Source organism: Myotis lucifugus, unplaced genomic scaffold (assembly GCF_000147115.1).
Source record: "Myotis lucifugus unplaced genomic scaffold, Myoluc2.0 scaffold_23, whole genome shotgun sequence".
Classification (NCBI taxonomy): domain Eukaryota; kingdom Metazoa; phylum Chordata; class Mammalia; order Chiroptera; family Vespertilionidae; genus Myotis; species Myotis lucifugus.
Window position 1 is genome coordinate 1,573,388 of NW_005871071.1, and position 17,124 is coordinate 1,590,511.

General features: G+C 37.7%; 1 protein-coding gene across 5 annotated transcripts in view; it reads right to left on the reverse strand.

Annotated features, from left to right (window-relative positions):
• TCF12 (transcription factor 12) overlaps positions 1–17,124 on the reverse strand; it is a 349,904-nt gene that overhangs the window by 26,445 nt on the left and 306,335 nt on the right. For all 5 annotated transcript variants that reach the window (XM_023751610.1, XM_023751612.1, XM_023751611.1 and 2 more), the window contains 2 exons: positions 16,899–16,963; positions 7,396–7,474 (listed from right to left, as the gene is read on the reverse strand). In XM_023751610.1, coding sequence (XP_023607378.1) covers positions 7,396–7,474; positions 16,899–16,963 — 144 coding nt within the window. The remainder of the gene's footprint in view (positions 1–7,395; positions 7,475–16,898; positions 16,964–17,124) is intronic.

Sequence of the window (17,124 nt, forward strand, 5' to 3'; positions counted from 1 at the left end):
CCCAAATATTTTTTTTCTCAAAAGGCGTCATTTTTAACTTTGTTGCCATTTAGTCAAAGGGAAAAAACGTAGTAATGCACAAATGCACCAATTTCAAATGACTGCAAATGCATTTAGGATTATCCATTAAAAACTTTCCCAACACGATTTATACCAAAAGCACATTATTTAATTTGGAAATATTATAAAATTTTCCTTAAATTTTGTTTATTCTTCAACTTTAGAAAAGTACCAATATAATAAAAACTGAAGACAGGAAATAAGAAAGGATGTAAGTTTTGAGTAGAAGGAATAAAAAGAAAAAAAAATTTAAGAAAAAAATAAAGCTAGTAATTTATCCATAGGTTGGGGAGAATACAGTTTTTTTAAAAAATATATATTTTTATTGATTTCAGAGAGGAAGGAAGAGGGAGAGAGAGAGAGATAGAAACATCCATGATGAGAGAGAGTCATGGATCTGCTGCCTCCTGCAAGTCCCCCACCGGGGATCGAGCCCACAACCCAGGCATGTGCCCTTGACCGGAATGGAACCTGAGACCTTTCAGTCCTCAGGCCAATGCTCTATCCACTGAGCCAAACTGGCTAGGGCGAGAATACAGTTTTAATGGTCTTACCAAACAACTTTAAAAGGAAAAAGAACAACTGATCAAAAATCTTAACTATTTCATGATTGTGCATTTGAAAATAAGTTATTTATATAAAACAACAGACCATTCTATTAAATATATATTACTAGAGGCCTGGTGCATGAAATTCGTGCACGGGGGAGGGGGATGCCCTCAGCCCAGCCTGCACCCTCTCCAATTTGGGATCCATCTCACAATCCTGGACTGCTGGCTCTTAATCGCTCACCTGCCTGCTTGCCTGGTTGCCCCTAACTGCCACACCTGCTGGCCTGATCGCCCCTCACTGCCTCTGCATGCCAGCCTGATAGCCCCTAACTGCCCACCCCGCCGGCCTGGTTGGCCCCACCTGCCCCCCCCCCCGCGCTGGCCTGGTTGTCCCCTACTTCCCCCCCTGCCGGCCTGGTTGTCCCCAACTGCCCCCCTGCTGGCCTGGTCACCCCTCATGGCCCCCTTGCTGGCCTGGTTGCCCCATGCAGCCGCTGTTCAGTCGTTTGGTAGTCCCTCACTAACCCCCCTGCCAGCCTGGTCGCCCCATGCAGCCGCTGTTCAGTCGTTTGGTAGTCCCTCACTAACCCCCCTGCCAGCCTGGTCGCCCATGCAGCCGCTGTTCAGTCGTTTGGTCGTCCCTCACTAACCCCCTGCCGGCCTGGTTGTAGGCAGCCATCTTGTGAGGGTGTGGGGGTTAATTTGCATATTACCTCTTTATTATATAGGATTGGTTCTTAATAAAAGCTTTAGTGACAACCCAAATTACATAAGAAATCTGAAGTTGGCAAAGTTAAGGTTTGCTTAATTTATCTCATTTACTGCTAACTTAATTTTAAACTATGTTCTACTGGAGTCTGTAATGTTGCAGGTTAATTTGCCACATTTAGGAAACTAAAAACATCGGTATATTTCACCTTAGCTGAATAACCTAGTAATTGCATTATCATTGATCACATATGCTTTGCAAGTTGAAAAGTTGGATACATACATTCTTAATAACTAATTATATGTGTACTGTTGTGATCATACAGACAAATTATAAATTCTAAAATTGTAAGAAAAAGTGTATGTTTTATATACTTCATCAGATAACCATTGTTGTTTCTTTACTTGTAAGCAAATTACAAATTATTTTGAGGACTAATAATTGCTTCCTGCTAGACATACAAATGTAATCATAATCCAACTACACAAATAAGGTCAATTTAAAATTGCTCATTGCCCTAGCCAGTTTGCTCAGTGGATAGAGCGTCAGCCTGCAGACTAAAGGGCCCCAGGTTCGATTCCAGCCAAGGGCACATGCCCGGGTTGCGGGGTTGATCCCCAGTGGGGGGCATGCAGGAGGCAGCCGATCAATGATTCTCTCGCATCACTGATGTTTCTATCTCTTGCTCCCTCTTCCTTCCTCTCTGAAATCAATAAAAATATATTTAAAAAATAAATAAAATTGCTCATTAAAACAGAAGCTTATAGACTAATTTTATAATTAACAAGTAGAATTTAGCAACCAGTAAACCCAGTAACTGATTATATGAACAATTCATATAAAAACAAGCAACCAAAACTTTATTACTGATTAAGTGCCTTAGTTTCAAAGCACTGGTGGAGAATTATGAATTTTTATGTAAATAAGAGGTTAATCATAATCTATTTTAAAAAAGAACCCTAAATTATTTATAAAAATAGTTTCCCTTAATGTTTATAGTATTTTATTTTCAATCATATTGCTCCATCTTTCCCAACCCCCTTGGGTGATCAGCCTGTGACAGGAGCCTGATCATCACATTTCTTAATTTGTGTGGAATATTAATTCAAGTTTTATGTTTAAACACCTCAGAATTGTTAGAACACATCTGTTTTGCAAAACATGCAATTTTTCTGTTTCATCACTAGGTTAGTGTTGAACAGTAAGATGTGTGCACTAAATTTACTCAGGAAAGAAATCACCAACATTCGTTATTTTTTTAATCGTTATAGGAAAAAACTATGCTAAGGTCTATCTCCAAACTGTAATTTGTTAAATGAGAAAAGTACACATCTATTCAAACCTATTTTGTTTTTATTAAAGATAGGGCTGTCTACTGTGATATATCTGGTTAAAACAAAATACATAATAAAATCACTATTATCTTTCTGAACTCCATAAAAATGCCAAGTTAAATTTCTTGGTCAGAGCTCCTTGAACCCACTTGGTCATTTTAAAACTTCATGCTATTGGTAATAAAGGGGATGGCTGGAGAGTTAGAGTTAGTTCAGTAGAAGTCAATCCTATGGCTGGCAAAACTCAAAGGGGGGCATGAAAGTTTAGTGGATACGGGAATTAGTGGACCTTCATTCTTGCTGATCTGTACTATTAATTAATTTTATAATCCCTGACTATGACATATGCACACATTGCTTTTTGTTTTGTTTTTAATCTGTCTTACAAGGCCAATCAAAGATATGAAAGCTCTCATTTCATGAGCCTAGAGGTTTTTTGACTATGGGACATTATTATTATTTCTTCCTGATGGTAGATCTATTGTGTAATCAGTGAAGAAAAAAGACACATAGACTTTTACAACTTTGGCTCATTGATGGCTTATTAAACTAAGGATGAAACCTTTAGGGCTGTGAATGGAATTCAAATTCTGGGAACAAACCATAATGCTAGCTAGCATACCGCTGACTCTGGACATCTTTTTTTTATTTTTAAACTAGTGTGTGAATAAAATACATAGATTAAATTTAGAATATGTTGGCATCTTTAGCTTGTAATCATCAACTATAGCATCACTGCACAAATATGAAAAAAAAAGTGCAAAGGCTGAAAACCTCAGGGGTTTCCTAGAGCAGCGGTTGCCAACCTTCCGGACTTCACAGACCACCAGTGGTCCACGGTTACTGGTCGGCGACCGCTGTCCTAGAGACTAGGATGTTGCCCCCTTTCCTTCACTGTCACCTGTTATCTGGTGGTAACATATATAGAGGTTTTTAAAAAATTATTTTTTATTTTTCAATTACTGTTGACATACAATATTATTAGTTGTAGGTATACACATAGTGATTAGACATTTATATAACTTAAGAAATGATCACCCTGATAAGTCTAGTACCCATCTGACATCATATATCTATATATATAAAAAGCCAGCGACCGGAACACCATAACGACCGGAATGACTGGTCGCTATGACGCCCACTGCGGCCAGCAAACCAAACCAACCTCCTGCAGCCCCTCCCCCTGGCCGGCCTCACCCCCAATGGGCCCCCACCACCCAGATCAGGGGCAGGGCCAGCCAGCCAACTGCCTGCGGCCCCTCCCCATACCGGCCCCGCCCCACAACCAGCTCCGCCCCCGGTCAGCCCCCCCCCACCAATCGAGGGTGGGGCTGGCTGGCCAACATCCCATGGCCCCTCCCCCGGCTAGCCCCCCCACCCCAACTGGGGGCACGGCCCACCAGCCAATCGCCCATGGCCCCTCCCCCCAGCCAGCCCAGCCCTGATTGGGCCCCGATCAGGGCGGGCCTGCCGGCCAACCTCTCGCCGTCTCCTCCTCCCAACAGGCCTGGCCCTGATCTGGCCTGACTGGGGCCGGGCGGCCGGACCCCACCCATGCACAAATTCGTGCACTGGGCCTCTAGTAGCTATTATAATATTATTGACTATATTCCCTATGCTGTACTTTACATACCCATGACTGTTTTTATACCTGGCAATTTGCACATCTTGATCCCTTCACCCTTTTTGCCCACTTCCCCCAATCTGGCAACCATCAATATGTTCTCTGTATCAGTGTTTATTTTATTTTTGTTTTTTTAGATTCCACTTATAAATGAAATCATATGGTATTTATCTTCCTCTGTCTGACTTATTTCACTTAGCATAATACCCTTATAGAAGTTTTGGGCTCCTACTTCCTTTTATTAGATAGGCATAAGCTTTCAACTATTAATATAGTTAATTTCTGTAACTGCCCTGGGCTTTTTAGTGAGCACCCCAAAGAACTAGCTTTTATTCAAGGTTATAATAAATCTACTTGATATTAAAATTTATTGACCACTTCCAGAAAACAAGCTAGCTAGGTGACCAGGACAACAGCATCAAATTATTCAGCTAGAAAATCAGGGAAGACTGTCTTTGATCACTAAATCTAAAATTCACTCAATGTTTCTGATCTGTTCTTCGTCTGAGTGGGACTTAGCAAGTACTTTGCCTAATAAAATTGGTTAATAAATTTAAAGAATTGATACTAACATTTTGTGTGGCTGAGAGAAAATCTTAAGACCATTTACCATGCATTTTCTTGTTTTGTTAGTTGTTTTCCTTTGTAATTGCACCCTAAACTCAAACATTCATGAGATTCCCCTATGCTTGGGAAAGGTTGGATAATCCTCAAGGCAGCATTGAGTGCTGTGTGTTCCACAATCTGGCCCCAGCCAGCCTTTCCATCTTAGTTCTTCACACATCCACACATGAAGAGTTCATAATCAGTCATCTCAATGGCTCTGGAGGAACAGGTCACACAGTTTCTTACATCTGCATCTTTGTTATGCTTTTCCCTTTATAACCAGATACTTCTATTCACCTCCTTTTAAAATACTACTCTCTTCATGAAGTTTATCTTGAGCACCCTACTTTAGATAAATATCTTATTGATTAAACTAACCAAAACTGAGGAATCCTTTCTTTCCTCTGTTCCTCTCTTTATTTTCATTGTGAATGTTCTGAAGATTGCCATTGAGTACTGAAATTATTAAACTTTTATTCACTTATATTCAAGAAGCAGATAAAGAAAGTCAAAATATGGTTTTGCTTGTCTGCTTTCCAAGTTCCCTTAGTAAACACAATCACTTAACTCAAATACTAATGTCTTCCCAAATGACAACTGTAATAGATACAGTCACTCTTCTCTTCTATCTTGCTGCCAGAGTCCTCTTTTTGTTTAGAAGATGTGTATGTGTGTGTGTGTGTGTGTGTGTGTGTGTGTGTGTGTGTGGTGATAAAAAGGAATCACTAGACACAGGAGATGGGAGATACACCTGCATAAAATCAGTTGTCGGTTTGCCCTTTCAAAAGTATTTTTCTTTGATTAGAATACTAATTTAAAAGCCTATTAACAGCTTCATTACACAATTCAACAGTCCACAGATTTTTCATTAATCAGCTGAATTAAGGGGAAAAGAGGACTCCACCCATTAAACATCAACTAAAGGTGGAGGGAGAAATGTGAGATTCGACTTTGGTCTGTCGTTTTTTTGAAAAATGTCTAAGTCTCTGATTTTCCACTTTGCTGATGTCACTTCATAGATGCTGAGCTCCTCTGTTGCCTGCTTTCCTATCCAGTGTTAATGAAAAGCAAAGGACACTTTTATAGCTATCTTACTGGGCAGTGGAGCAGGGGCAGTGGAAACATATAGTAAGAGCTAACGTAGCACCTCAGATGAGAAAGTGAAACAGGCTCTGGCAAAAATGATACTGATAATTTCAGTAAAACTCTGCCAAGTGGGTGATTAGGGTTAAAGTTACATCATTCTTCCGGTAATTTCAGCTCTCTGTTAAACAACAACTTTAAATCAATGGGTCTTTCATAGTCCAGTCTATGTGGGGAACAGCTGTTCAACTTTTACTAGACAGCTGAAGCCATGGTGTCTGAGAAAGTGGCAGAACCTGCTAATAGCTGAAAGCAGCTGCCAGCAGTTCATCATCTCCACATCGGAATGCTCGGAGGAGAGTCACTGGCTAACACACACAGCACAGGTGATAGCCAGGGCCTGGATACACCACAGCCCTGATTTTCAGAAATCCTGCACAATGCAAAAAAGGCTTAACAACAACAACAAAACCACACGAACTTAACTAATGGCTTGAACAGGAAGAGAGAATCATTTCTGAGGTTAACTGTTGGAGGAATATGGCAATTTTTACCCATTTGCCTGACTAGCCTAATAGCTTTCCTCAGAACTAATACCTTTCTTTTTCAGCATAGTTTTTCTCCAAATACTGGTAGAAAATAAAACTTAAGTTTTTAAATTATAGCTTAACAGATATTAAGCATTTTCCTATAATTTTATTTATTCCTAATAAACCTAAAAATTCCTATTTACAATAACATTTGTATCGCAACAAATTTATACTGTAGGAAGGATATATCTGAAACTTGTTAAAGCTAATGTGAAAAAAAGAAACACATACAGCAAATCTGAGCCACTTATTTAACTCCACTAACAATATGTATCTACATTCACAGAGTTCTTTTCCTTAGCAAAAATAATCCAACATTTTCCCCAGGAATTTATTTACGTATATATGAAATAATAACTTATTGAACCTAAAAATAAAGACAAATTATCTAGCAAAAACAATTATTCATTTTTTGAGTCGAATTCATTTTTTGAGTAGCACACATGGTACAGGGAAATGGAGCAAACAAGGAAGAAAGAAGTTACATGTACTTCTAAATAGATTACTTTGTTTATTTTCTATGCTATCTTATGAAAACTTTTGATTTATTTCCTTCTCCATATTTTGCCTTCATCCAATTGCCTAGCCTTATTTTTATCTTGTTAAAACAATTATCCTTAGAGATTACAAATTATTTTAAGAATGAGAGAAGATATGAAAAATTCAAGAGTAGCAAATATTTCAATAGTCTCAAAAAATGAACCCAAGAGGAAAGTTCTCTGTTTACATACTTTCTCAAAATCTATTTTTTTCATAAAATTTTACTAAAAAATTAATTAAAAATATTTCCAAGTAGCTCCTACATGTTATTAAGTAGTTAGATAAAACAAAAGCCTACCTGTGAGAGGTGAGGGTGATCCAACTGGTGTTGATGGATTTGATGGAAAACTACTGCTGGTATGGTCAGGAGAATAAATCTAACCAGAAAACAAAAGACATACACATAGAAATATGTGACAACAGCAAAAATATAAATCTATTTGTATGGATTTATTTATTTATTTTTAAATATATTTTTACTGCCCTAACCGGTTTGGATCAGTGGATAGAGCATCGGCCTGCGGACTGAAAGGTCCCAGGTTAGATTCCGGTCAAGGGCATGTACCTTGGTTGCGAGCACATCCCCAGTAGGAGGTATGCAGGAGGCAGCTGATCGATGTTTCTCTCTCATCGGTGTTTCTACATCTCTATCCCTCTCCCTTTCTCTCTTTAAAAAGCAGTAAAATATAATTAAAAATATATATATTTTTACTCATCTCAGAGAGGAAGGGAGAGAGAGATAAAAACATCAATGATGAGAGAGAATCATTGATCAGCTGCCTCCTGCATGCCCCCTACAGGGGATCCAGTTTTCATCTCTATTTCTTTGTTATCCTAGTTGAAAATAATTTATATTCCTCATTTTAAAACAAAAAGAGAAGTGACTATAAAATAACAAGTTTGATAAACAATGTTTTTAGAATATACCATATAAATAAGTGATATCCATTAAAAATAATTATTTCAGGAAACTATTAACTTACCTTTTGAAGAGTTTAAAAAAAATTTTAAAAGCCAAAGAAAATCATTTTTCAAAAGTTACCCTTTATTTCTCAAAGAAGCTCTCAATTTGATCAACTACATTTCTGCCAAATTTAGCTCCAAGTGATATGTGAGTACTATAAAAAAATCAAACTTGCTCTCAAAAGATATTTTGTCACTGTGGAGGAAAGTGAAAAAACCATGAAAGTCCTTAAAAAAATGTTCCCCAAATGATCTGTGGACTTTACCCCCTAACAGGTTTACTTTAAAGAAGATAACAAATCTGGATGCAGATATTTTGGCATTTCAACTAAAAGTTTTTTTGCAATATTTTGTTTTTTCATTGATTTTTAAAGCGAGAGGAAGGAAGAGAGAGATAATGTGAGAGAAACATTGATCGGTTACCTCTGGTACACATCCCAACCAGGGATTGAACATGCAATCTTAGGCATGTGTCCTGACCAGGAATGGAACCCAGGACCCCCTGAGTATGGGGTGGTGCTCCAACCAACTGAGCCACCTGGCCAGGGCTGTTGCAATACTTTATATTTCTTTTTTTTTTTTGCAATACTTTATATTTCATTACTGCTCAAAAAAAAAAGTGACAGAGCCCTAACCGGTTTGGCTCAGTGGATAGAGTGTCGGGCTGCGGACTGAAGGGTCCTGGGTTTGATTCTGGTCAAGGGCATGTACCTCAGTTGCGGGCACATCCTCAGTAGGGGGTGTACAGGAGGCAGCTGATCAATTTTCTCTCTCATTTATGTTTCTAGCTCTCTATCCCTCTCCCTTCCTCTCTGTAAAAAAATCAATAAAATGTATATTTTAAAAAGTGACAGAAATTCATTCAAGTTGACCTAAATTAACCATTAAATATTTAAAAAGTCTCCTTAATCTAGGCACTAAGGGTCCCCAAAATGTCTTCTCTAAAGTAATCCTATTCTTATAATGGTCATAATAAATCATCTTCACATTTTAGCATTTAACTTAAGGCAGACAAGTCAACTTATGTGAACATATTATGGTCAAATATTTTAAAAAGGAAAATGAATAGTGGGTGCAGAGAGTCATCCAACAGAAATAACCTTGCTCTGAATAAGCTTAGAGCTCTAATGCATTTAAAGGGGCCCAAATTATGTTATATAAGGAGTCTCAGAATTGGTTTTAAAGACAGTGTAATATGCTGAAAAAGTCAGATGTTGGGACAGTCTCATGTAAAGCAAAATTCCACAAATCATAATCATCAAACATTTCATTTTTAAAAAATAAGACAGCACTAATTAAATTGCAAGAGGCCAGAAAGTCTATGTTCCTTTGCATAGAAATGGATATATCTACCTCAAATAAAATACTTCAATTTGTATGATGTTACTAAATTGTAATTGTAAATGCATTTAAACACAAATTCTCTCTAAATAGCAGACCTAGAAGTTGTATATTTAAGTTAGAAAGCCTTTTGGAAAAAGCAAAGCTATCAAGAAGTCTTCAGAAGACTTTATGGGAAGACTTAGTAATAGGGAGACAGTATGTTATAAGATCAATATTGCTGGTATTACAGTTGTTACCTTTTAAAAAATTCAGGGCACATGGGAAAATTAGCTAACAGTCAAATTTTGGTTCCCAGTGGCCTGCATAAACATAGAAATTTATTTCAACCATGTAAGTAAATTAGATTAAGCTCATCAAACTTCAACACAAACATATCTCCACATACCCTTTTACTTTTATAAATTACTATTTCTCATGTTTAAGATTCAAATAATTATACCTTTTCTGAACAACTTATGCTAAGTTTTATGGAATATGCCTTGACTATATATTGGTAAGGGAGAGCCCTGGCGGTGTTGGTTGGAGTGTCGTTCCTGTGCACTGGAAGGTCGAAGGTTTGATTCCCAGTCAGGGCACATATGGAAGGCAACCAATTGATGTCTATCTCACATTGATGTCTCTCCTCCCCCTGTCTCCCTACCTTCCCCTCTAAAATCAATTTAAAAAAAAGAAAAAAAAAGAGAATATTGGCAAGGAAGGAAAAGGTTGGTAACATTGATGGTGGGTGGATGAGGAGAAAAGTTTCAGTTCCATGCAGAACTTCATCATAAACTAGACCAAATGACTGATTTTTTAAATTTCCTTGTCTGTAAGGATCAACATCATGAAAGCATTGGAGAAATAGCATTCCCTCTCTGTTATACCCTCCTGCTTTTGTTTTCTTCATACTGCTTACATTAATTCCTAATTGTCCAAGTTTGTTTACTTGCTAATTATCAGTCTCTTACCCTTTTCCCTAGTAAAATGTATGCTGCAGAAAAGCAAGGACTTGGTCTTATTCAGACAAAAATCTGAATTATACAGAATGTGCAGTAGTTTCATACTCTACAACAGTGCTGGTAAATTGTACATATTTGTTGAAAGAATGAATGATATCATCCTTTCAAGAAGTTACTATTTGAGAATTTTTAAAAAATCCTTGGATTATTTACCTAGACCACCCCTCTTTTACTCTTCCAGGTCCCTTAATGGAGATCTCCCCGGAGCCCTAGTCTCAGGTTTTTTTTTCTATTTATCTGTGCTAACTCTTGGTAAAACCATTCTTCACAAAGTACCAACTATGACCTCCCTGTGAATGACTCCTAAGTTGACATCTCTATCCTCAGACTGATTGCTGGACTTCTCCATATGGACCTATTCTTCTTCCATCTCAAGCTCAGTATGTCCAAACCCAAACTTTCATCACTGCCCCAAGCTTCCTACCCTTCCCCTGTCTACTCTTCTGTTTTCTCTGTCTCAGTTAGCACCACCCTTCTCATGGTGATGAGAACCACTTTCTCTCCTCCTTTCCCCAGGTCCCTCCACACTTCCCACCATAGATTGCAATACCCACAATTCTCTAGTTTCTGGAATAGGCACACATCATTCTCAGTGCCATGACACTTCCTCAGACCTTTACTAGAACTTGTGGCTAAACTATTTAAGTCTTTATAGCCCCGTTACTCTTTGCTTCTTTCATTCCATACATAATTGCCTGAGCTATTGTCCTCACCAGTTTTGAACAGTCAAATGCCATGCAGTGCTTCCTGTTGCCTAAATAAAACAGAATGAGATTTGATATCTTTTATAATCTGGTCACAAACTTATCTTTCTACACTTTTACCTACATAAAATATTATGTACCCTATTATCCAAACAAAGTAATTTTATTTTCATTTTCTGAACATAGCTTATCCTTTCAAAGCTCCTGTTCTTTACTTCTCCCAGATGAAATTCTATACCACATCACAGTACAGCTCAAATGTCACTCCTTTGTACTCTTAGAATAACCTGTACTTTTCTTTGGTTTTTTACTTCACACTATGTGATACACTATCATTATTTTTTTGTATGCCTATGTTATCTTCTCTTCTTGAATGTAAATTATTTGAAGGCAGATTCAACATTAAATCCATTACTGTTTGTCACTCTCATGTACAAGTAGGTGTTCAATTTTTTTTTAATACTTGACAGATTAATACTGTGAGCCCAACACTTAAAATTTGCTATAATACTTTTTGATTTAAAGCAGGACTCAGTAAGTGGTAGTATTTACCTTAGTATTTATGTAAATGGGGTTCCGCAACAGGAATACCAAAAGGGTGAAAAAGATCTTGTTATAAAGATGAATTCACTTACAAATCAGTTTTATGGTGAAGCTTTGAGAACAATATAGTGAGGTTCCACTATTTCTGAGAATTAATGTGCTCAGCTGTTCATACCACACTGTTAGGCAAGTATAAGCTTTTGAGAGTGTAACTAAACTATCAATATTTATTCTCCCTGATAACTCTGCCATTAGTGTTACATAATCCCTAATCATGCAAAGGACTAGTGACAACTTTTTCTTTAAAAAAAAAAAACTGATTTGAGAGAGGGAAAAACATCTATGTGAGAGAGAAACATTGATCGGTTGCCTCCTGTGCACCCTGACCAGGGATCAAACCCACAACCTAGGTATGTGCCCTGACCGGGAAAATCAAACCCGCAACCTTTTTTGGTGTATGGGATGACACTCCAACCAACTAAACAACCTGGCCAGGGCTGGTGACAATTTCTTTATCTCAAAGAAGGAAGAAGTTCTACTTTAGAGGTACTTATCACTACCTTGCAATGACTTAGCAAAATGCTCGAATGCTGTATATAAAATAGGTATAAGCTTTTTAAACTCACTGTGAAAACAGAAGTACCAAAAACGTATCAAGTAAAAAAATATATATATAACTTTTAGTGTGTTTTTTCAAAAGCAACTTCTCCATTTGTACAATAAAAACCATTTTCTCTACTCACCCATCACATTCCCTGGTTCTACTCTGCCCTAAACTAAAGTGATAACAGATAGTATTGTTAATTAATACTTTTCCTGAACTACAGGCTTTTTGTCCCTGTTGCTTTCATAAAAAGAATGTGTATGTGGGGAGAGGAGGAGCAACACAATGTTAAAAAGGCAAAATAATACAGACTTTTAGATCACAGGTCATTTAGTTAAACTTCACCTCTGCATGATTATTCTATTACCAAATAACATACAAATTATACTTATTCTATATAGAAATTGTTGTGTTCCTTTAAGAAATTCTAAACATAAGGTCTTATTTATCAGAGAGCATTCTAAATCAGGAATACATTACTTTTTGACCTTAAAGAACTCCTACGGTGATGTTTGAAAGAAAAAAAAAAAGAAAAAAGTCAGTCATTTAAAAATGGGAACGGGAGTGATTTAGAATCTACAGCATAAACACAAAGTAAGGCTCATTCCGCATGCAGCCATGGTCCTCAGTACTGTTAAATGACCAATGATGAATAACTCCCAATACCTTCTGCCAGGCTTAAGAGGTAATATGCCTCATTTTACTGCAACAAATAAGGCTCCTCCTCCTATCAGTCATGGTCTATTCCAATCAGCAGGGTGCCAATAAGCCAGAGGGTAATGAAAAGGGCCTCAGACAAAAAAGAAACAATAGGGAGCTCCCAAGCTCAACCTTGGAACTGTGAGCCCAATTTTTTAAACACTACAGTGCACATTTCAGTTAATCTTTATTATGCTAATGTTATTGAGTCTAAGGAACAAAGACACTTATTTCATGAATTACTTTTAAACATCAACTTCCCTGAATTTTCTTTTCTTTTGTCAAAGACTACTGACCATTTAACTATCCAGATTAAAACTCTCTCTCTCTTCTTTGCTCTGAGGTAGAAATCGAAACATAAATTATCACAAAGAAGTCTGATATAATCAACAAAGTTAAACAGTTCTCTTGTTTGATCTCCTCTAAATTAAAGACCAAGTGTTTTGATATGGTATTAAGCACTGAAATAAACCAGATGTTTCTTCCTCTATATAACTCTCCATGGGCACAATCTTAAAGGGTTATTGTCTGGCAAATGTTCAGGGAAATGCATTAGAAACGGCACGAATGCCCAGATTTTCCTTTCCTTCTATCTACCCTAGTTTATAATCTAAACTAATGCATAATCCACAGGGCTTTGGGAACTTTGTGTAAATACTTTCATGCACAATTCTCTTTTTAGCTATCCTGAGATTAAGACCATAATTATCCAGGCTTAAACCTAAAATAAAGGAACCTTTGCAAATGTATTATCTGGCTTTACATGTTTAATCACACAGTATTTTATGTGCTCTTTAATACCTAAACTGAAGAACAAAGGTTGTACCCTCTGATGTTTTACACATGAAAGACCTTCTAAGACATATAACAGACAACTGGGGTGCTAGAAATATCTTCCAATGATAATAGGATGGTGCTTCTCCATCTAAAACTAGATGCTATGTTAAAAATGTCACATTATAAAGAACTTAACATTTCAAAATACTCATGGTCACCACTTTCAAAGATCTATAATATCAAACATAAAATTCTGATATGCCAGACTCTTAAATGTAATCCTCATAAAATTCCTTCTCCTCATCTCTTCTAATCCTTCCTATGTCCAATGTAATATATTTGCTTTTCAGTACATTCTGAGAGCACTAAAGTGAATGTGAGTCTGTTAGAGAAAGAATGTATTTGGGGGAGGTGTCCAGTGGGGAGGGGGCAGCAGATGGATTGAAGGAAGGGATTTGAAGTGTGCAGACTATGGCATGCAGTGATGGAGCAGATGGAATGCATCACCATCAGCTATGACAGAAATGATTTATGGAATGACCTGGCTGCTCCTGCCTAGTAACAACATAGGATGACAGAATTGAGTTTCCATGACAACCAAAGCCCACCCACTAACTAGATTAAACATTCTTCCCTAGCTTCCACTAACACTGATTTTGGATTTACTTTTCTAAATGCCAACTGATTGGCTCATATGTTGGTCATAAATATGGGAAAATAGTCAAGGACTTGAAAGGTAACTAAAAAGGAGCTTGAAGGACATCACTAATTCTTGCCTACCTGAATGCCAAGATTGCTTCCCATAAATTTTCTTTTAATATAATAAACAGACTTTTGAGAAAAAAGCCCCTGAAATGCAGGTTATATTTTTAAAAGTTCCTAGTATTAAAGGCTCGAATATTATTTATCCTCCTACATGTGCAATATATCCTACTGGATTCTTTCAGAATCAGCACAAGGAATACGGCAGGCCAATCAAATACCTGAGAGGCCCTCGGACTTAATATCTATATATATAAAAGCCTACTATGCAAAGTATCCCCTCGGGAGTTCGACAGGGAGACCAGGAGTTCAATCGCTTGCTATGATGTGCACTGATCACCAGGGGGCGGCATGGAGCAAAGGCAGGCCCCAGCCAGCGGCCGGCAGCCGGGGAAGAGAGGCCCCAGCTGGCAGCTGGAAGGCCCTGATCAGCCCTGATTGCCGGCCAGGCCTAGAGACCCTACCCGTGCATGAATTTCATGCACCGGGCCTCTAGTCCTATATAGTAAAAGCCTAATATGCTAAGTGTCCGACCGTTCGCTATGACACACACTGACCACCAGGGGGCAGAAGCTCCGACCAGTAGGTTAGCTTGCTGCTGGGGTCTGTCGGATCTGGACTGGGTGAGACGGGCCGGACGCGCCCTGGAGCCCTCCTGTGGTTCCTCCCTGGCCCCGATCGTGCACCGGTGGGGCCCCTCTGCCTGGCCTGCACCCTCTTGCAATCTGGGACCCCTCGGGGGATGTTGGAGAGTTGGTTTCGGCCCGATCCCCACAGGTCAGGCTGAGGGACCCCACCAGTGCAAAAATCTGTGCACCAGGCCTCTAGTTATAGAATAATTTTCTTCCTAAGTAGGTATTTTCACCAGGTGGCAATTACGTAGACAACTGCCTTTGTTTAATCCTCACCAATCTGTAAAACAACTCACTGCACCATTGCTCTTTCTGGAAGTACAAAGTAGTAAAGCTCATCAGTTCAGGGTTCTCATCTAATATATATGGACTTCACCATACCTACCTTGGTGATCCTAGGGCAAGAGACTTAATCTTTCTGAGCTCAAGTCACTTAACCTTTTAAACCTTAGTTCCTCATCTGTAATATGGGGAAAATAATGCCAACCTCACAAGGTTTTCTTTAGGATTAAATGAAAAAAGTCATGTAAATGCTTAGTATAGTGCCTAGCACCTAGTAACCATTCAAATTATAGCTGCTATTTTTGTGGGTTATGTTATCAGCATTATTTTTGTCATATGATGAAAAGACTGAATTCAATAAACATTTACTGAGTTCTGTTTTGTGCAGGCTCCATTATGTGATATATAAGTTTGAGTTGGCTTCATTTCTCAAGAAACTTCTACTTGGCTGCAAAGAAAGGTTCATTTACAGAAACCAAAATCAAAGAGGTTTACTTCCTTAAAGGTTCAATAGTTGCTTCCTATTAATTACTCTCACATTATGTGGTTTGCCCTCCCCATGAACAGCAGCAAATGTATTTGACAAAGTTAACTGCACTTCATAGAAAATGTAAGACAAGTCTGTGAGAATTCTGAGAGACATGTTATTCAGGAGAAAAAAAAGAAAAACCCTAAGGAAAAACTTCAGAAGGTATAAAGAAGTGGAGCCTCTTTTAAATAATTAGATTTGTAATCTTTGTGAACTGCTGGTAAATGTCCTCCCCAAAAAATTCCAAAAGAAGGGATTTCAGTTTTAATGTTTTACGGATCACATATTAAAACATAATCATTGCTTTTATTAAAGCAAATCATTGCTTTGCCATTAATGTCTTGATGTGATATAAACAAGATGCTCAAGAAAATACTATGAAATTCCTCCAAATCAGTTTTATTAATTTTAGCACAAATTCTTCAATGAATCTGGCTTTTTGTAGGGAAGGCTCTCATTTCCTATTTTTTTTAATGAATCATTTGCACATGATTATTTTTTCCTTTTAAAAAATATGTAAAATACTTTCTGTCTAGGAAAAATTCCTTATAAAAGCACTTCCTTCTCTGGATCAGGAAATAACTGAGTTGTTTTTCTTGGTTCCACTTGACTTATGTTAATGGGCAAATCACTAAGTATTTGAAACTAATACATAGCTTTAAATATTAATCTCAGAAATTTGTGCTTTACAAATTTCTCTTCCTTATGCCTACATCTATTTCACTAAAACAAAGACATATATTTAAATTAAAGTCAGAAGAATAGATCTTGTGGGAATGTTCTCAAAAGTTATTTTAAGGGCATCATGAATTGATACAAACTGAGGATAGTGCTAAATGAGTAATGAAGTTGATCCTGTTATAACTATATCCTTTAACTATGACACATACTACCCACAAAATATAATCACTATATTTCATCAGTATAATATTCATTTAGTACAATATATAAAATCGATACTCACAGATGCCAAAGCCTTTCCAAGTGCATCACCTGTCTGTGAACTTCCAGCAGCATTCCCTCTGGTTCCTGAATATTTCAAGTAGAAAGACAAATCAAGAATTTTAGCAAGCTGGGATGCTTTTTTAGCACTCTGCCATTATTTCCAGGGTGCTCTCTATTGTTATCTCACAACTGTCATAATAAACCAGCAAATACTCTGCATGTGTTGTACTTAGTAGCTAAAGATG